The sequence below is a fragment of the Bufo bufo genome, chromosome 3 (assembly GCF_905171765.1).
Source record: "Bufo bufo chromosome 3, aBufBuf1.1, whole genome shotgun sequence".
NCBI lineage: Eukaryota > Metazoa > Chordata > Amphibia > Anura > Bufonidae > Bufo > Bufo bufo.
In genome coordinates, this window is record NC_053391.1 from 361,521,709 (window position 1) to 361,542,522 (window position 20,814).

The window sequence follows — 20,814 nt, forward strand, 5'->3', positions numbered from 1 at the left end:
TGTAGAATTATATGAATAGATGCTCCAGAATTGGTATTACACAGGGAATGGAAGTAGTTACTAAAATGGACAAGTCAGGAGATGTGACCGGTCCTCCTTAATGGGTAACTTTCCTTAGTGTGTCCTGTCCAAATCAAAAGATGTACTGAAATTCTCCCAAAAGCTCTGCTTCATATTCCCATGTATTATGTGTAGGTTTCAATAGGACAGTTATCACTAGCTTCAATTATCCTGGCAGCTCTTAAAGAGAATTAGCATTTTTCTAGTATGTGTTACCTATACACATTTAGTATTTCATATGTTCGGGGATGGCATACACTCCATGATTTATGTCCGGGTTGGACGAGATCCAGTAGGTTACCTGTCCAGGTCGTTTGTTTCCACTAAGGCTAGATTCCCACAACCGTATATGTGTTTTGCGGTCCGCATATAAATTAAAAAAAATGGACGACGTCCGTATGGCATCCGTGTTTTTTTTTTTTTTTTGCAGATCCATTATAACAATGCCTATCCTTGTCCGCAAAACAGAACATGTCCTATTCTTGTCCATCTTTTTTGAGGGGCTATGGAACAGACATACGGATGCGGACAGCACACAGTGTGCTGTCCGCATTTTTTGCGAACCCATTGAATTGAATGGATCTGCAGCCTATCCGCAAAATAAAACGTAACGGACGCGGAAACAAAATACATTTGTGTGAATGTAGCCTAAGGGCCCTTGCACACGACAGTACGCCCTCCGAGACATGCAGTCCGTGAGCGGGCCATATGTCTCGGAGCAGCATTGATCATGCGCATAGGAGTACACGTTGGGCCACCCGCAGGGCTATTGTCCCGCACTCCTATAATCTTATGAGTGCAAGACAATAGTCCCACTGGCGGCTTGACATGCACAGCATCATTGTAATCTATGATGCTGTGCGCTCCCGTGCACACGATCAATGCCGCTCCGGGACATATAGCCCGCTCACGGACCGTATGTCTCAGAGGACATACGGTCGTGTGCAAGGGCCCTAAGGCTGAGATCACACCTAAGTTATTCCATCGGTTATTTCCATCAGTTATTGTGATAACTTCACCCATAGTGAAGGCCTACATAGAGATAAGGTATAATGGAAAGATTGGCTCCTGTTCTGTGTTCTTGACCTGCACCTAGTTTTGGCTCACAATAAGGCCTCATGCACACGGCCGTTGTTTTGGTCCGCATCCGAGCTGCAGTTTTGGCATTCACTTCAATGGGGCTGCAAAAGATGCGTACAGCACTCCGTGTGCTGTCCACATCCGTTGCTCCGTTCCGTGGTCTGCAAAAAAAATATAACATGTCCTATCCTTGTCCGCGCTTTGCGGACAAGAATAGGCAGTTATATTAAAGGCTGTCCATGCCGTTCCGCAGATTTGCGGAACGCACACGGACGCCATCTGTGTTTTGCGAACCGCAAAACACACCGGTCGTGTGCATGAGGCCTAACTGATGGGAAAAAAAACTGCCCAAATAACTGAAGTGTGAACTTAGAAATATAAACTGCCACACAAACTATGCTGGAACCTGGCCCTGTCAATCAAGGAGAGGGCAGGGCTGGCAGAGGAAGCAGGAGCAGCAAGGATGCACAGGGTGGCTTGGGCCTGCCCCCGATGCACTTAATTGCTCATTTGCATATGGATTTAAGGTACTGTTTCTCTACAATGAAGCAATGAACTGCTAAGTGAAAGGTATCGTTACATTCAGCTGAGCTAGTCCTCCAAGGCACTGTGACAAATTCCCTTTCTTTTCTTTTTTCTTTTCTTTTTTTTACTTGCTGGTTGTTTTGGGAGTCAATCCTTGAAATTCTCACTGTAACCGGTGTTGGAATCGTTAAAAAAAAAAAAAAAAAAAAAAAAACATGGCTGCATAGAGCTTAGAATTTGAGAGTGAAACGTGATAGAGTGAAATGTAACTTTATTTTTACCTTTTGAAATGTGTCAGCCCTCCATGGTTTTGCAGTGTTGTCGGTTGATTTTTAGTTGAATACATACACCAGCCGTACCAGCCCATTTCTTTTATTGGAAAGCTAAACTTTACAAGGAGACAGCCTTGCCCCCCTCGTTAGCTCATTCTCGCATGCACAAGACTTGTTAACCTCCTGCAGGCATCGCTCATGGTGTTTTATGCCTCATTCACAAAACGCTGTAAAAACAAAACCCATAAAACTGGCAGAATTTTTTTTTTCTTTTTATTATTCAACCCCATTTGGATTTTTTTTCCCGCTTCCCACTACATTGTTTGCAACCGTAAATATATGCCTTTTAGAAAGAACAACTTGTCCTGCAAAAAAATAAAAATAAAATAAAAAGTCCTCATAGAGGTATGAAAAAATAAAAAAGTTATGGCTTTGGGAAGGCTAGGAGTAAAAAAAATAAATTAAATAAAAAATTGCCATTTTCCTGTTCATTAAAGGGTTAAACTTATTGAGATAACAAAGATGTTGTCCCGTCGACTGAATAGGGGATAACTTCTAGATTGACGGGCTTCCAACCTGCTTGAAAGGAATGATGGTCAATTATGCATAAAAGATGTCTTAATATGTATGTTTGATTTTCAGTATGAGACTAAATCGCGCTGAGAGACGGCGCAGTTCTAGTCCTTTTATGTTAATTGCTTTTCCTCAGTATAGGCCATCAAAAGCTGCTTGGCCGGGGTCTGACACATCGGCTGTTCTGCACCATCTCTGGTGCTGGAACTACAGCGCCATCCACTGTGTGGTGGACAGAGCTGGTTACTGCAGGTCTCCTCCTACTGAAGTGTGAATGGGAGCACCACTGTAGTAACCAGCTCTGTCCTCTGCTCAGTGGACGGCACTGTAGTTATCCCCGAACAACTGATTGGCATCCAGGAGTGATGATGCTGATAGGGCCATGTGCTGCCGACAAACAGGGATTTTTGGTGGCACATGAAAGATGCGATCACCCAACAAATGAGTGTTTGCTTGTTTGTGAGATAGTCAGTGGCACATTTACCTTTGTCCCCGATGTTTGGCCCAATCTTCTACCCATGTAAGGCTACTTTCACATCTGCGTTTTTAATTCTGGTTTTGAGATTCGGCAGAGGATCTCAAAACCTTAAGTAAACTGATCAGTTTTGTTCCCATCCATTGTCAATGGGGACAAAACTGATCAGTTTAGGCTACTTTCTGTGCTTTCCCTTTCCAGAAAACGCAGATGTGGGGAAAACGCTTTTGTCCTCATTTATTGTCAATGGGGACAAAACTGAACTGAAGGGAACGGAATGCACCAGAATGCGTTTTGTTTCATTGCGTTTCCATGACGCACACAAAAGAGTTGCAAACAGCGTTTCTGAATGCGTCCTGGGATGCGGAGCAAGATGGATCCATCATGACTCACAATGTAAGTCAATGCAGACGGATCCGTTTTCTTGGACGCTAAAGAAAGTGGATCCGTCCCACATTGACTTACAATGATATTTTAGAGACGGATCAGTCTTGGCTATTTTAGAGAGAATACAACCGGATCCGCTTATAACTGATGCAGCCAGTTGTAATATGGTGACTGAAGCGTTTTTGCTGATCTATGATGGATCCATCAGAAACGCAGATGTGAAAGTAGCCTTAAAGGGAACCTGTCACCAGGACTTTGTGCATAGAGCTGGGGACATGGGCTGCTAGATGGCCGCTAACACATCTGCAATACCCAGTCCCCATAGCTCTCTGTGCTTTTATTGTGTTGAAAAACAGTTTTGATCCATATGCAAATGACCTGATATGAGTCCTGTATCCGGAGAGGAGTCAAGCGGAAAGGAGCCCAGCACCGCCCCGCGTCCTCCGAATCTCCTCCTTGCTGGCTGACGTCACAGAGCTTGAGCGCCGAAATCTCCCGATGTGCGAGCTAGCGCATGCGCAGTTCGTTCCCTGTGCTGATGCCAGCACAGGGAATGAACATGATGCCGACACTGCGCATGCGCTACCTCGCGCATCGCCAGATTTCGGCGCTTCAGCTCTGTGATGTCAGCCAGCAAGGAGGAGATTCGGAGGACGCGGGGCGGTGCTGGGCTCCTTTCCGCTTGACTCATCTCCGGACACAGGACACATATCAGGTCATTTGCATATTGATCAAAAAGGTTTTTTAACACAATAAAAGCGCAGAGAGCTGTGGGCACTGGGTATTGCAGATGTGCTAGTGGCCATCTAGCAGCCCATGTCCCCAGCTCTATGCACAAAATCCTGGTGACAGGTTTCCTTTAATTGTGTTTTGGGGCCGGACACAAAACCGCTGCAAGCAATGTTTCTGTGTCCGGTTTGAAAAACTGAACAAACCTGATCAGGCATGAAAATCATTGTTACAGAAAAAAAAAAACAGATCAGGCGCACATTGACTTAGTGATTTACATGCCCGATCGGGGTTGTTTAGTTTTTATTTAAAGGGCTTCTGTCACCCCACTAAGTCTTTTTTTTTTTTTTTTTTGGCTACTTATAATCCCTATTAGGGATCGACCGATTATATATTCAGGATTTTGACAGTTATCGGTATCGGCATCTATTTTGCTGATATACCGATAACGTATGGGGAACACAGATAGCGCTGCTCTCAGCGCTCTCTGTGTTCACTCAGCAGCACAGGGGAGAAGGAAGCAGTGTCTCCCTCCCCCTGTGCTGCTGCTGCCGCCAATTAGAGGAGAGAGGACAAAAGAAGTGGAGGGGCTGTGGCCACCGCTCCACCAATGAAGATAAGTCTTTCATTAATTCAAATACAGGAGGCGGGAGCTGGCTCACCTAGCCGGCTCCCGACCTCTATGAGCGGTAGCTGCGATCTGCGGTAGTTAACCCCTTAGGTGCCGCGGATCGCAGCTACCGCTCATAGAGGTCGGGAGCCGGCTATGTGATTCTGCAGCCAGCTCCCGCCTCCTGTATATGAATAAATGAGAGATTTGTTAATTGGTGGCGCAGTGTGGCCCCCCCAAGCCCCCCAGTTTTAATCATTGGTGGCGCAGTGCGCCCCCCACCCCCACCCCCATATTAAAAACCATTGGTGGTGCAGTGCGCCCCCCACCCCCAGTATTAATCATTGGTGGCGCAGTGCGCCCCCCCCCAGTTTTAATCATTGGTGGCAGTGGCCACAGGGTCCCGGGTCCCCTCCTCCTCCGATCGGAGCCCCAGCAGTGTAATCCTGGGGCTCCGATCGGTTACCATGGCAGCCAGAACGCTATTGAAGCCCTGGCTGCCATAAGCTCTATGCTGCTGTGTGCACAAAGCACAGAGCAGCAGGGACAGTGTGAGATCCTATTCACCCTGATAGATCTCCATCAGGGTGAATAGGACAAGGGTTCTAGTCCCTAAGGGGGCTAAAAGTTAGTAAAAAAATAAACACCAAAATATTAAGTATAAATAAAAAAGAAAGATTTACAAAAAACAAACTAACTACACATTAACAATAAAAATTATTCATTTTCAGCAGATGTGTGTAGGAATTTTTTTTTTTTCAAAAATGAAATTTCACAGAATATCGGTATAAATTATCGGCTATCGGTCTGAAAGTTCACAAAGTATCGGTATCGGCCCTAATCCCTATACTGCGATATATCAATACATAATGTTATTAATCATTTTGGTTCAGTAGTTAATAAAAAAAAAACAGACTTTTATAATATGCAAATTACCTGTCTACCAGCAAGTAGGGCGGTTACTTGCTGGTAGCAGCCGCATCCTCCTTTCATAAAGACGCCCCTCCTCAAAATCTGGCGCCTGCGCCGTACCTGTCTTCAGTCGGCGCAGGCGCACTGAGGGGAGGACGCTCGCTCGGCCGCTCCATCCTCAATGCGCCTGCGCCGATGACGTCACATCTACACCCGGCACATGCGCACCGAGGAAGGAGCGGCCGAGCGAGCGTCCTCCTATCAGTGCGCCTGCGCCGACTGAAGACAGGTACGGCGCAGGCGCCAGATTTTTAATGCAGACAGGGCCAGCCAGAGAACGAGCGCGTTCGCTGTCCCTGTCAATCAACATGCGGAGGGGGTGTCTTTATGAAAGGAGGATACGGCTGCTACCAGCAAGTAACCGCCCTACTTGCTGGTAGAGAGGTAATTTGCATATTATAAAAGTCCGTTTTTTTTATTAACTACTGAACCAAAATGATTAATCACATTATGTATTCATATATCGCAGTATAGGGATTATAAGTATCCAAAAAAAAAAAGACTTTAGTGGGGTGACAGAAGCCCTTAATACAGCCTGGTTCAGCCGAAATGGAGCCATCAGGATGTATTAAATGGAACGGATCCTTTTAATTCAGGTTTTGACATCCTCTGCCGTATCTTAAAACCTGAAGTAAAAACACAGATGTGAAATTAGCCTAAAATGGCCTTTATTCTGTTTAGACTTGAACTATGTTCATTTGTGATTTAGATGATCAGCGCTGAAGCCCCAGTTCTGTTTGCCAAAGCTGCTCAGATTTTTATAACCGAGTTGACCCTGCGTGCCTGGATTCACACAGAAGACAACAAAAGGAGGACATTGCAGGTAATGGTGGGGGTTTGCTATAGTGCCTTATGGGAAGGGTTTGACGTTGTTGGCCTATCATCAGGATTAGACTGAAGGGTGATTTACCCCGGTATACCTACCGATCAGCTGTGGCATGCTGGTAAGAGGAGCATCCCCTTCATTATTTATCAGGAACAGTACTGTACATTTGGTATTGTAGCTCAGTCTTATGTGAATGGGACAGAGCTGCAGCACCAGACACGGCTCTCTCCTTTTTGTTCCCTCCTGACACATGAGAAATGCCTGCTCAGCCAGTGATTGTCATGAGGCACACGGAAGAGGAGACCAGCAAGGGACCTGGGAGCATCAGTCAGGGAACAGCCAGACAACTCTTTTAAAGAGCACTTGTCATCATGATCAACCTAATTAAATCAGGCCTAGTGCCTGGTAGGGTTTATCCTAGTGAGTAGCATTATACCTTATTTTCTGTGTCTTCGTTGCGCCATTCCCAAGATGTATCAATTTTTAGTGACCTGTAAATTAGATCTTCAGTGCACAGAGGGGCGGGCCTGGGCCCATTGGCGAACCAGAGCTTCTGCACCTCTTCCCACGTCCCCATCCCCCTGATTGACCGTTCCAGGCATCTCATCAAGTAAATTTGCACTTGCATCTTGGGCTATATTATCGGCGCTCGTGCAGTGCATCTGCCTCGGCTTATTGTCGGCGCTCGTGCAGTGCCTCTGCCTCGGCTTATTGTCGGCGCTCGTGCAGTGCCTCTGCCTCGGCTTATTGTCGGCGCTCGTGCAGTGCCTCTGCCTCGGCTTATTGTCGGCGCTCGTGCAGTGCCTCTGCCTCGGCTTATTGTCGGCGCTCGTGCAGTGCCTCTGCCTCGGCTTATTGTCGGCGCTCGTGCAGTGCCTCTGCCTCGGCTTATTGTCGGCGCTCGTGCAGTGCCTCTGCCTCGGCTTATTGTCGGCGCTCGTGCAGTGCATCTGCCTCGGCTTATTGTCGGCGCTCGTGCAGTGCATCTGCCTCGGCTTATTGTCTGCGCTCGTGCAGTGCATCTGACTCTGCTTCGCCAACAGTGTGAATAAAAACTGCATGTGTCTACTCTTCTGAGTGGAGGATGACATTGTCACATGCTTAGTGTTTATCTGCTGTTCTGGGGAAGTGGAGCTAGATGTACCGCGTATGTACCTCTAGTGTAGACTGCGGTATGGCACACGTAAATGGATGGCTGCATAGTGATTGACATCATACGTTCTTCAAGTAGACAGTTTGCATACTTATCTGATAGTAGTTAAACCCTTTTTATTCTTGTATTTCCATTCAGGCCTTGAACTACTACTAAGAATATATTTTCTGTTTTATCTTCTTAGAGGAACGACATTGCGATGGCGATCACAAAATTTGACCAGTTCGATTTCCTTATTGACATTGTTCCCAGGGACGAGCTAAAGCCTCCAAAACGGCAGGTACGTTTTCTGCAGATGGTGACGCTGTACGGTGTGTGCAGACTACACCAAGGCTGTCCCCTTTGGACAGTCCATTGATATTCAAACCTGTTTTAAAGTAAAAATTTCCTGCTGATTTTTGTTTAGAGTAGGTTCACAAAGGATTTTCACAGCGACAAAATCCTCTGCGCACCCCAAGACATAAACCGCAGTGCTGGGTGGGTTTTCAAGCGGTTCTGCACTAGGTTTAGCTTCATTAAATGGCGCTAAACCACAAGCAAGCTCCCACTGTAGCTTTGTGAGAGGTAACCACGCTAAGAATGGACCATTCTTGGCATGGTCTTAAAACATGCATGGCAAAAAAAACTTCTAGGAGGCATGAACTGTGACATAGACTCCAATTGAAAGCAGAGTGGTTTTGGCGCAGATTTGTGCTGAAACCTGCGCCCAAAATCTATCCTATGTTGACCTACCCTAAAAGTTAAAAAATGCAGACAGATGTGTCTTTAAAGGGAACCTGTCACCGGGATTTTGTGTATAGAGCTGAGGACATGGGTTGCTAGATGGCCGCTAGCACATCTGCAATACCCAGTCCCCATAGCTCTGTGTGCTTTTATTGTGTAAAAAAAAAAAACGATTTGATACATATGCAAATTAACCTGAGATGTGTCCTGTCCCTGACTCATCTCACGTACAGGACTACATACAACAACTCAGGTTTATTTGCATATGTATCAAATCTTTTTTTTTTACACAATAAAAGCACACAGAGCTATGGGGACTGGGTATTGCGGATGTGCTAGCGGCCATCTAGCAACCCATGTCCTCAGCTCTATACCCAAAATCCAGGTGATAGGTTCCCTTTAAGTTTTATGGCAAAATATTGAAAGGTGTACATCAGGGATGTCAAACTCGTGGCCCTATAACTTCCATCATCCCGGGAGTAGTAGTTCTGCAACAGCTGGAGGGCTACAAGTTTGACATACACACTTTTTTGGGGGTTTTTTATGTTCCATTTTTGCGGCAGGTGGTGCTTTTATCTTAGGGCTCTTTCACACTTGCGACGGAACTCTATGCCGGAAGAATCCTGATCAGTTTTATCCTAATGCATTCTGAATGGAGAGAAATCCGTTCAGGATGCATCAGGATGTCTTCAGTTCCGGACCGGAATGTTTTTTGGCCGGAGAAAATACCGCAGCATGCTGCGCTTTTTGCTCCGGCCAAAAATCCTGAACACTTGCCGCAAGGCCGGATCCGGAATTAATGCCCATTGAAAGGCATTAATCCGGATCCGGCCTTAAGCTAAACGTCGTTTCGGCGCATTGCCGGATCCGACGTTTAGCTTTTTCTGAATGGTTACCATGGCTGCAAGGACGCTAAAGTCCTGTTTGCCATGGTAAAGTGTAGTGGGGAGCGGGGGAGCAGTATACTTACCGTCCGTGCGGCTCCCCGGGCGCTCCAGAGTGATGTCAGGGCGCCCCACGCTCATGGATGACGTGTCTCATGGATCACGTCATCCATGCGCATGGGGCGCTCTGACGTCATTCTGCAGCGCCCCGGGAGCCGCACGGACTGTAAGTATACTGCTCCCCACTACTACTATGGCAGCCAGGACTTTAATAGCGTCCTGGCTGCCATAGTAACACTGAACGCATTTTGAAGACGGATCCGTCTTCAAATGCTTTAAGCTCACTTGCGTTTTTCCGGATCCGGCGGGCACCTCCAGCAAATGGAGTGCACGATGGATCCGGACAACGCAAGTGTGAAAGAGGCCTTAGTAGTGTTGTTTTTTTTGTTTTTGTTTTTAATTTCAAAAACTCCAAGCTGATTACCTGTACAAAGTGTTACAGAATATAAACGGCCACATAAAATAAGCCTGAACTTTATTAATTTTTTTGCAAAATGTGTGTGAAGAAACCCCAAAGAAGCTAGTGTAAGTTAGTCATGACCGGTTTCCCTTGACAGTAAGAAGAGTAGAATTGTGAATGGCACGCAGCAGTGGGAGACTCGGTGCCTGAAATTGATTACCACTGTTTTGTCCTGTGAACTGTGCCACATGTCTGGTTCCAGCTCTGCTTTATCTACGGGCAGTCTCAGCTGCTGTAAACATCCTTGACTGGAAGCTGTGAAACCGTGGAAAAGGCTTTCAGTCGGATGTTTACAGCTGTTGACTGCTACTCTCTGCCAAAGTTCACGGGTGAAATGAAGCCGGCACCTTAACCGTTCAGCAACCTCAATAAAGAGAATTGGTACTGGTTTTACACATTATGTGTTTTTACGCTTACCTTATGGCTCCAGCGCATGCTGACAAGTCCTCATTCATGAGCATCCGATTCCCGAGCGCACTTGTGCGGCTATTTTTGGAATAGTGATTAAATGCATGGTGCACCTCCTTCACATCCGGGACCCATCCTCTAGATAGGAGCCAACCCCAGAGTTGAAACCTGCATTTATCCAACACTTGTGGCATATTATATGCCACCAATATCCCAGGTAGGCCAACCCCTTTAAGGGAAAATAACTTTAGTTGGGGAATGTCAAAAATGATTACATGCTGTAATTTGTAATTAGCATTCATCTACATTGTCTTCTGTGGCAGTTTGCACCTTTTCTTAGGGTGCTCTGGTTTCCTCCAGACTCCATCTCATCGGGTAATTTGCTGTCTGTGACACTGGTGGGTTTAGTATGAGTGAAATGGGGAAATTCAAAGATGCTGGGGGACAAGTAAATCACAGTGGGGGGTGAATGGAGTACAAGATGGAATAACTGCCTAGCACTAGAAACCCACACCACTCGTGAAACCTAGGGTCCTTACCCCGTATCAGTGGGAGTGGCAGGTTGTGAATGTCTATTGCCGCTCCAGTCATCCTCTGGGACTGCTGGAAATAGATGAATACAGCTCTGTACTTCGGTCATTTCCGGCAGTCTCGTAGGGAAAGAATGGTTCGGCAGCAGAAATACTCAACCTGTCGCTTCATTCATATGGGGGCAAGGGGTCTTCATTCTCGTGATTGGTCGGGCCCCTACTATCCTGTGATTTAGAGAAGAATCACACACAGCACGTTATTTCTGTCGCCGAGCACTAGCATGGGACCTGCTGGAGTGGAAAAAGGGTTAATGCTATTAGATTGGGTTTGCAAAGGAGCATTATTCTGTGACAGCAGTTTGCGTTTACACATAAATGATTTAGCTCCTAAAGATAAATTGTCTCTTGGTTTTGTTTTAGACTCTGGTGATGTAAGGCATATACGTGAGGACAATTGATTGTAATTGCTCTTCCCTGTGTGAGATTACACCGCATCTCGGATTTGGTTTTATTGTAACATAATAGCTACCTTGTCTGCATCTTTCATTCGGCTGACTTTCCTCCAGCAGTGAGACTCTGATAATTATTAGTGGGGAGCATCTCTTACACCTTGCCCCTTGCTTCTGAATAACAAGGCAAGACACAATGGAGACCTTTGAGACTTGTCTGGGTGTTTGCCAGCTGTGCGGGTGACAGGTAAGGTAAAGGACGGATGAAATCTTTCTTCTCCTGGAGTTAAGCCTGTGTGCAGGGCTTGTAAACATCCTACACTCTCAGCTGTGAATATGGGGCGGCTGGGAGAAGGGTGTTTACCCCCCCTGGCATGGAATAACCTGCACATTTTGGTGTATCATGGTAAGATGAAGTACACTAAATCATAACACGTGCGCTAAATTACGGTAATAAAGGTTTTACTCTTATTCATCTTTTATTTTATGCTGTTGTATTGATTAGGAAGAAGTTCGGCAAGCAGTGACCCCAGCAGAACCCATCCAGTACTACTTTACTCTGGCCCAACAGCCAACAGCTGTGCAAGTCCAGGGGCAGGCAGCAGGCCAGCAGACTACAACTTCAACTACCCTTCAGCCTGGCCAGATCATTATTGCCCAGCCGCAGCAGGGACAGGTCAGATGAATATTTGCTGCTTCTGTTACACTTCTTTTTGTATTGGTAAGGTGTTAGAAGTGAGACACCCTTATTACATTAGGCTATCTTTTGAACGCTGATGGTGCAGGTTCTTCTAAGTCTCCAGCCACGTCTCTTGGCATGGCTGCTTTAAAGGGGTTTTCTGGGAATAACTACTTATCTAATGCTCGCAACCTGTGTCCGTAAACCGAAGATTTATACTGACCTGCGCTCTGGTTACCCACGTTGTGGCCATGATCTGGTCCCGCAGTTTTGACATCCATCACAGCATGGCCATGGTCACATGCTTCATTGGTGACTTGCTTATTGTGTACCTGTCACTGCTGAAGCCAGTCATTGGCAGCAGAGCATGTGACCATGCCCATGCGTTGCTGGATGTAAACAGTCCAGGGGCCAGAACATAGAGACCCTGTAGCGGCAGGAAGCAGGTAAGTATGAATTTTCTGTTTACAGAGGCAGGCATTAGATAAAAAGTAATTATTCCCGGCCGTCAATGAGCGTTAGGTGGTGAAAAGAGGCAATGACAATACCGCTGCTTTATTTGGACCTGGCAGACATGTTATCCCTGAATGCCCCCTGCATGTCACTGTAGGGAGCCCAGTTACAGTGGAAAAAATCTAAAGAAAAAATACAATATAAATAAAGGGGGAAAAACACTGCCCATATCAACCCAGACTGCTGCTACCTATATCTATTAGGCCTTATGCACACGACCGTATGTATTTTGCGGTCCGCAAAAAATATGGATGACGTCCGTGTGCGTTCCGTAGTTTGCGGAACGGAACAGCTGGCCCCTAATAGAACAGTACTATCCTTGCCCGTAATGCGGACAATAATAGGACATGTTCTATTTTTTTGCAGAATGGACATACGGAAACGGAATGCACACAGAGTACCTTCCGGGTTTTTTTTTTGCGGACCTATTGAAATGAATAGTTCTGTATACTGTCCGCAAAAAAAAAACGGAACAGACACCGAAAGAAAATACGTTTGTGTGCCTGAGCCCTTATACTGTGTAGCAGAGCACCCGAAGCAGCGTAGGGAATCCAGTTTAGTACTTTGTCCAGTTGAATATTTGAAGGAAAAATTCGTTTTTTTTACTTTACTTTAGCTGGATTCACTCCAGTGTTATTTCTTTTTTGCTGTTATAGAAGCAGAGCCACGAAAATAACTGAAGTGCCATATTCAGAACATAGCTGAAACTAACGGGTCAGACAGACTCTTTTGACTTTAATGGGGTCCATCTGCTTTCTTTTAGGGAGTATGCCATTTTACCAGTAGTAGTGCAGAATGCTGTGATATGATGTTCAGCTTTGACAGCTTCTGCAACGAGGTTCCTAACTGCCTCCAACACTGATGTGAATGTAGCCCTACCGCTAATAAAACTAATAATAAAAAATAAAAATAACACACAAAAGTATAAAAACATCCTAAGGGCCCTTGCACACGACCGTATGCCCTCTGAGACATACAGTCCGTGAGCGGGCCACATGTCCCGGAGTGGCATCATAGATTACAATGATGCTGTGCACGTCAGGCCGCCTGTGATGCTGTTGTCCTGCACTCATAAAATCATATGACTGCAGAACAATAGCACCGGGGGCAGCCTGACGTGCACAGCATCATTGTAATCTTTGATGCTGTGTGCTCCCGATCAATGCCACTCCGGGACATGTGGCCCGCTCACGGACTGTATGCCTCGGAGGGCATACGGTCGTGTGCAAGGGCCCTAAGAGTCACGTAAAAAAAAAAAACTTTGCAAAAATTATTTTGGAAGCTCTGCAGATTTCAGCTATTAAACCACCAAGTGCACAAAATTGCTGAGAAGAATGTGGTTCTGTTGTTCCAGGAGTTAAAGCAATGTTTGTGGAGAAGACTTCCAAAAATTTGTTCAAGGGAAAAAGAGAATAATTGCCTTTTATGTCCCCATCAGGTCCACTGTTGCATTTTTCAAAGGGAATGTGAGGGTTCCTTCACTAGGAGTTGACAAACCCCCCCCCCCCCCCCCATTCCCCCCTTATTTAATATTATATCTATAAAGGCTCATTCAGATGGACATATGTTTTCCTCAAAAATGCGGATCCATTTTTATGCGGACAGTTCAGCATGTCCGCAACAAACGGATTGCATTCCGTTTTTTTGCGGACCCATAAATTTCAATTGGGCCAGGTCTTGATTTTCACTGACTAGTATAGGACATGTTTCATTTGTTTTGCTAAGCCGTAGAATGGAAGAAAAGGGCCCCATAGAAGTGAATGGGTCAGCATCTAATGCGCGAAAAAAAAAAAACGGATCTGCATTTTTGCGGACAGCCCTGGTATACGCTTGCAGGGTTGAATAATGTGTTCTCATCTGCCATTTGTGTTTCCTGTACAGAATACACCCGTAACAATGCAGGTGGGAGAAGGTCAGCAAGTGCAAATTCTCCAGGCTCAACCACAAGGTCAGAACCAGCAAGGTCAGGGTGGAACAGGACAAACTATGCAAGTTATGCAGCAAATAATCACCAATACCGGAGAGATCCAGCAGATTCCTGTATGTATGACTTGCTTTTCTCATAATTTATTTGCCTGGTTTAGTTGCATTGTTTTCAGATCTCCTGTATTCAAACTAGCTAATGCTTTGCATGTGGTTTATACGAAATGTAAGTAATTCCATACCTAGGTGAGGACTAGATGCAAATTTTCTTTTAGGAACAACGGTAGGTACTTAGTTCCCCGGTTTGCTGCTATACGCTCTGTAATACTACATGAAGTGTTGACTTGTGTAACCGTAAACTACCATAAAGAAAAAGTAGAAGCCAGCTCAGCGACTACCGGAGGATGCACGGACCTGCAGGAAACGCTGTAAATGGAGAAATGCAAAAGAACCCCAACATCTGAATCTCCAAGTCTTTATTGGCAAATCACTTTTCGGCTAACAGTATAGACCTAAAATACACCGTGAACAAATGGGTACTAAAAGGTGCCAAGAACCAATGATGACCCTTCAGAGTAGCACATGACTGGGTACAATCAAAGGCAAAACCCCTGAAATAAATAAGGAACAGCTTAGTAGTGCAAGATGAAATCTCTATTTCCATTCAGACCAAGGGGGCACATATCCTCAACAGAAAAGGCCAAAAAGTCTCTCCGAACAACGTTCTCTGATCACCTCCCCTAGATGGCCGAGAGACATGCTAGAAATGTTTTTATTGTGAACCTGCAAAAAATATAAAGATACTGCAGGTCAAGTTTTTAAAATAGGCTGGTCTTTAAATGCATCAGAAATATGCCGTCTGATCCATGTCTTCAAGGTACATGTAGTGCAGGCGACACATGTATTGTAGATTGGACTACTTGCACATCTTGTAATCTACAACTCCTGCCTGTGGTACAAGAGTGTGAAACCTTAATAACAGAACAACGCCCGCATCTATAGGTTCCCCTCGGGGAAAGCCATGATGAAATTGGAACCTCTAGATGATAGGATCAAACTAGGAGATCATAATTGTCCCAGTGTAGGAGCCCTCCTGGACACACACTTGTATCCTATAGAAAGGACAGATCCGGATCCTGATGGAGTACAGGTAGCTATTTGTGAATACGTTTACAGATGGAAGAAAATTCCAAACGGTATAGGGGAAGGATTTTTATTTGAGCCTGAATCGGAGTCTAATAATTTGGGACAGATCAGGTCCAATCCGTTCTTAATCACAGTATGTGAGGCATGTTTGAACATCCAGCCGGGATATCCCCGTGATCTCAAGCATTGACAGCTAGACATCGTTTGTTGTTTGGCCCGAACCAATTCGCCCAAAGGTACGCTTCTAACAGTATGACAGGGACTGGCGAGCGACATAACATTGCCAGATTTATTTCACATACTTTCAGCTGACAAGCGTCAACTATACATGTTTCCTGTACTGGATTTTAAGTGATTTGCTAATAAAGAGATTCAGGGGCTCGAGTTCCTTTGCATTTCTCCATAAACTACCATACTTCTTTGGACATGTACATGACATATTGAACATGGTCTGTGAGCTGCAGGGAGTATATAATAGAGCAGGAGGAGCTCAGCAGATTGATATATAGTTTTATGGGAAAAGATTCAGTAAAATGTGTATTTTATTAATTTTAAAACTGTTTTCTGAAATTTTAATACTGATGACCTATCCTCTTGATAGGTCACCAGTATCTGATCAGTGGGGAAACCCGCAGATCAGCTGTTTGAGAAGGCACTGATGCTCCTGTGAGAGCCACGGCCTTCTCCATGCTCATCAAGCACAGCTCCGTACATAGTATAGCAGCTGTGCTTAGTATCGCAGCTCAGCCCCATTCACTTCTGTGGGGCTTAGCTGCACCAAGGCCACGTGACAGATGAACGTGTCGTCACTGTCCTAGGGAAAGCAGCAAGAAGGCCGCAGCGTTACTGCAAGCACTGCTGTCGCCTCGAACAGCTAGTCAGCACAAGTCTCGGGTGTCGGATCCCCACCAGTCAGATACTGATGACCTATCCTGGGGATAGGTCATCAATATTACAATCTTTAAATTCCTGCTCATTCTGCACTTTGAAGTGGAGGAGATGGTCCTATCAGTGATTGACAGCCTTCCCTGTAGGACTGTGTATACAGAGATAGCTGTCAATCACTGATTGAAGTCAGGGAGGCGATCCTAAGTCCAGAATGAGCAGAATTTAAATGTGTGAAATACAAGTTTTATTGTATCTGTTCCCACACACCTAACATTAATCTGCTCAGCTCCTCCTGCTCTATAATAATCTGCCTGCAGCTCAGAAACCATGTTCAGTATGACAGGTTCTCTTTAATGTTAGTATATCCTTATCAGCGTCGTCATACCTTGCCAGTGATGCAAGATCTCAGTGCTTCCATGTCTCCTAATAGACACGTGTTGTGCATTAGCTGAGATCCTGTGATTACTAGGGAATCTGACCATTGACTGTGTTTGTTTCGTTTCTTAATATGTGATTTATTTATATTTTTTTAACTTGTTTTTGAACATGGGACAACATTACAGATGAAGCATGCATGCTCAGGCCATTGGACTAGACAGAGAATCTGTATTGCCTCTCATGCTTCTTTGCTTTTGATGGCTTTCCTGTAGGTGCAGCTTAACACGGGGCAGCTTCAGTACATTCGTCTTGCTCAGCCAGTGTCTGGAACGCAGGTTGTGCAGGGACAGATTCAGACCTTAACAGCCAATGCGCAGCAGGTAAGATTGTTATTTCACGTATAACTGTGACAAGGCTTTTTGTCAGCAATATTCCTATATAATGCTGTTGATTAGAATAACACAGCATCAGATTTAGGGTCCACATCAGTGTTTTTTACGGATCCGCAAAACACAGATGCCAGCAATGTGCGTTCCGCATTTTGCGGACCGCACATCGCCGGCACTTAATAGAAAATGCCTATTCTTGTCTGCAATTGCGGACAAGAATAGAACATGTTCTATTTTTTCGAGATCGGAATTGAAATGAATGGGTCCGCAATTCCGTTCCGCAAAATGCGTAACGGAATTGCGGACGTGTGAATGGAGCCTTAGTAAGGCAAGAAATATGGAGGATATATGTTTCCAGAGGGACTGTCAGGCCACTGCCTTTTACCTCTTGGTGATCTCATCTGTTACGGCTTGTGGAGCCAGATGACTCGATCTGTTTAAAGTGTGTACACATTTTTTCTTTTAAAAACAGCTCTTTAGCATGGCATGTTATGGATGTTCCAAGAAAATGGGTGTGTGGGTACAGGATGACCTGTTGGCAAAACATGCCTCAAGTGTGGTGTGTGTACCCTGGTGTTTTATCTCTGGCACTTAGTGTATGCACTTTTGGCTTAGTATATCATACATGTTTTTTGTATGGTTTATACCTATATCCATTACTGAACCTGCACCAATATATTTATGTACATCTGGTGGTGGTGACACACATGCAGTCACCACCACCAACCGAAATTGTATTTGCTTAGTGCCTCTGTCAGCAGGATCAACTTTATTAAGCCAGGCATTCCGCCTAGTAGGTTTGATCCTGCTGATTCAAACTATACCCGACTTATGTTTTGTTGGCACTGTTCCCAAGAAACTAAGATTTTTATTTATATGCATGTAAGAGCATTGGAGCAACAAGGGGCTGGCCCGAACCCTTGAACACCATATTGCCACCCTGCAGCTCCGCCCACTTGCCCCCTTCCCCTTGATTGACAGGACCAGACATTCTCCCTGGCCCTGTATTCTTGTGCCTTTTGCTATTGTTCTGGTTATCGGTATGTATGTCAATGACATCAATATAGACCCACAAGTGGATGCAGCTGCTTTAGGTGAAGGAGTCAAGCAGATCTTTGCTCAACTCTTTCTGAAGCTGCGGCCCCCACTTCATGGTGTTCACTGCTTGGGAAAGAGCAGCAGATCCTTTGCACGGGCGCTGATACCCGAAACAACGGCACAGGCACAAGAATGCAGGACCAGGTGATGGGTTTGGCCCTAACGATCAAGAGGGGAGTGGCTGGAGCTGCTGGGTGGTGTTCTGGGGGCTCAGTCCAGCCTCTTGGTGCTCAAATTGCCTCATTTGCATATTAATACATTTTTCACGAACAGAGCCATGTAGAACCGTAAATAAGGTATCCTTTGAGTAAGCAGGATCAACACTATCAGACCATATGTCTGGTTTTAATGGGGTTAATACTGCTGGCAAATGCTCTCGTGAAAAATTTTCAATTTCTTATATTTTAATCATGGGAGATACAGAATCAGTGCTGAGAGGTATTAGTACAGTATATACCAAAGAAATATGTTACTTATAGATCCTTTTATTTATTTTAGTTAACACAAGCAGAAGTGCAGCAAGGTCAACAGCAATTCAGCCAGTTCACTGATGGACAGGTAAAGTCCAGAACGGAATTTCTAAATCTCTTAAAACAACCGTTCTCTCCCAGTTATGGCTTCGTGTAATGTCCATTTCCTGTTTTTCAGCAATTATATCAGATCCAGCAAGTTACCATGCCTGCTGGCCAGGATATCACACAGCCCTTGTTCATCCAGTCGAGCGGTCAGGGAAATGATGGACAAGCTACACAGGTCACTGGAGACTGATGGAAAGACCAGGGAATGAAAGGGGCAATGGGATACTGAGCACAGGCATTCACAAACACACGGATAGACTGCTGCATGCTTTGACTTCAGCACATTAAGTGGATAAGAGTCTGCAGTTTATGCTCCATTCGTAATAAATGGAACATTTACTCCTACGGGATATTTGTGCACATAGTAAGACCTGAAAATCACTGTAGTGCTCAACAAGGAAGGTGGACAGTTGTACCCAGCAGCCCCGCAACAAAGAACTTGAGAAGCCCAATGCACTTGTTTGCGTTGTGTATTTTTTAGCAGTCGTCTTGTTCACACTGTACAATAAACACACTTGAGCAACAATTTCAAAATGCCATTGGGGTCCCACATGGCATCCCCCCCTGGAAGGGCTAGAGTGTTTATCTCCCTCTGCTAAAATATATTAACAGAATATGGCCTGCATTTCGTTTGTACCTTTTTCCTAGTTTTTCCTTGTTTTTTGTCTTTTTCAATTCTGCCTTTTTGTAAAGATTTAATGGAAGGAAGGGCAATTTATTATAACCTTTTTGGCTTCCTATTCTGTTCATGTTTGTGATTCAAATTGGTCAATGTGAACAGGTGTTTGAATGTTATAAATGTATATATTTTCATTTTCTTTTTTTATTTTAAGTATTGTGCTAGTCTGCATTGAATGCATGTGAAATCTTTGCACTCCACAGCAATAAAATTTCTTTTTAGATATGTTTTAATTCTTTTTATGTCACCCATTGACATAATTTTACAACATGTGTATATATGGAAAAAAAATCTGCACAGAAAGGTGACTTTAAATATAGTGCTTATCCTCGGCTTGTGGTCGAGACTGGAGATAACTCAGACTACGGCATATCAGGAGTTCAGCAAGGTAACTGACAAATCCATTGCCCCCCCGGCGCCCTCTGTAACTGCCTTCTTAGTACTTAGCCATGCTCCAGACACAGCCTCAGGATACCTCTCTGTATTTCTTAACTGACATAATACACTGCAGTACTTATGCATTGCAATGTATTATACTAGCAATCAAAGTGTACACCAAGAGGTTTTTTTTGTTAATGTAGAAACAAAAATGTATACAATGTTTGTTTCATAATAAATAAAAAAAGGTAAACCTTTTCCACATTAAAATGCATTATTAAGTGTTTCTATGGTGCAGAAGTAGTAAATCATAAATAATTGGTGCATCTCTACACATACTGACCTGCATAATGAAAGTTATTTATGCCTCACAGTAAATGGTGCAGAATTTGAAAATGAAAAAAAATTTGCAGTTTCCCCCTCCCCTACAAAGGGTTAAAAGAAAAGGTTATGGGTACCCTGAAATAATATTGTGCCTTTAACTATGAAACTTATGCTGCATGGAAAACAAAACCATGGAAGGATTTTTGCTCTTGGAATGTGACTGAGAAAACAAAGGAATTTTTTTTTTAAAAAAAGTGCTTGCTCCTAATATTGATGACTTCTCCTCACGGTAGGTCATCAGTATGCAGTTAGAGGACATCCGACACCCTGCCGCTTAGCTGTTTTCCCTGCGGCCTCCGGCTCCAGAACTTGCACATTGAATAAAGCAGGAAGCACAGCTCCGTTCAAAGTGTTGTGGCCATAACAGGGTACTGCATCTCATCTTCCATTCACTTCAGTGGGAGCTGATCTGCCGTAACATGGCATGACCATAGATCATCAATACCAGGAGCCTGGAAAACCCCTTTTAAGAGGTTAATGCAGTCTATTTACAGAAGCACTTAACTTTATATACAGAAATAATCTACCTATAATCTTCAAAATGGAGTTCAGTGGTGGAGATACAGTTTGAGGATATGTGGGTAGAGACCTGTAGATTTTTTTAG

At 44.6% G+C, this 20,814-nt stretch overlaps 1 protein-coding gene across 2 annotated transcripts in view; it reads left to right on the top strand.

Annotated features, from left to right (window-relative positions):
• The window catches only part of NFYC (nuclear transcription factor Y subunit gamma), a 52,579-nt gene extending 32,496 nt beyond the window's left edge, over window positions 1–20,083 (top strand). For both annotated transcript variants that reach the window (XM_040424527.1, XM_040424528.1), the window contains exons 4-10: window positions 6,393–6,506; window positions 7,847–7,942; window positions 11,682–11,852; window positions 14,250–14,408; window positions 16,976–17,083; window positions 18,689–18,748; window positions 18,839–20,083. In XM_040424527.1, coding sequence (XP_040280461.1) covers window positions 6,393–6,506; window positions 7,847–7,942; window positions 11,682–11,852; window positions 14,250–14,408; window positions 16,976–17,083; window positions 18,689–18,748; window positions 18,839–18,958 — 828 coding nt within the window. In that variant the 3' untranslated portion in view covers window positions 18,959–20,083. The remainder of the gene's footprint in view (window positions 1–6,392; window positions 6,507–7,846; window positions 7,943–11,681; window positions 11,853–14,249; window positions 14,409–16,975; window positions 17,084–18,688; window positions 18,749–18,838) is intronic.
• Window positions 20,084–20,814: the final 731 nt, after the last annotated feature.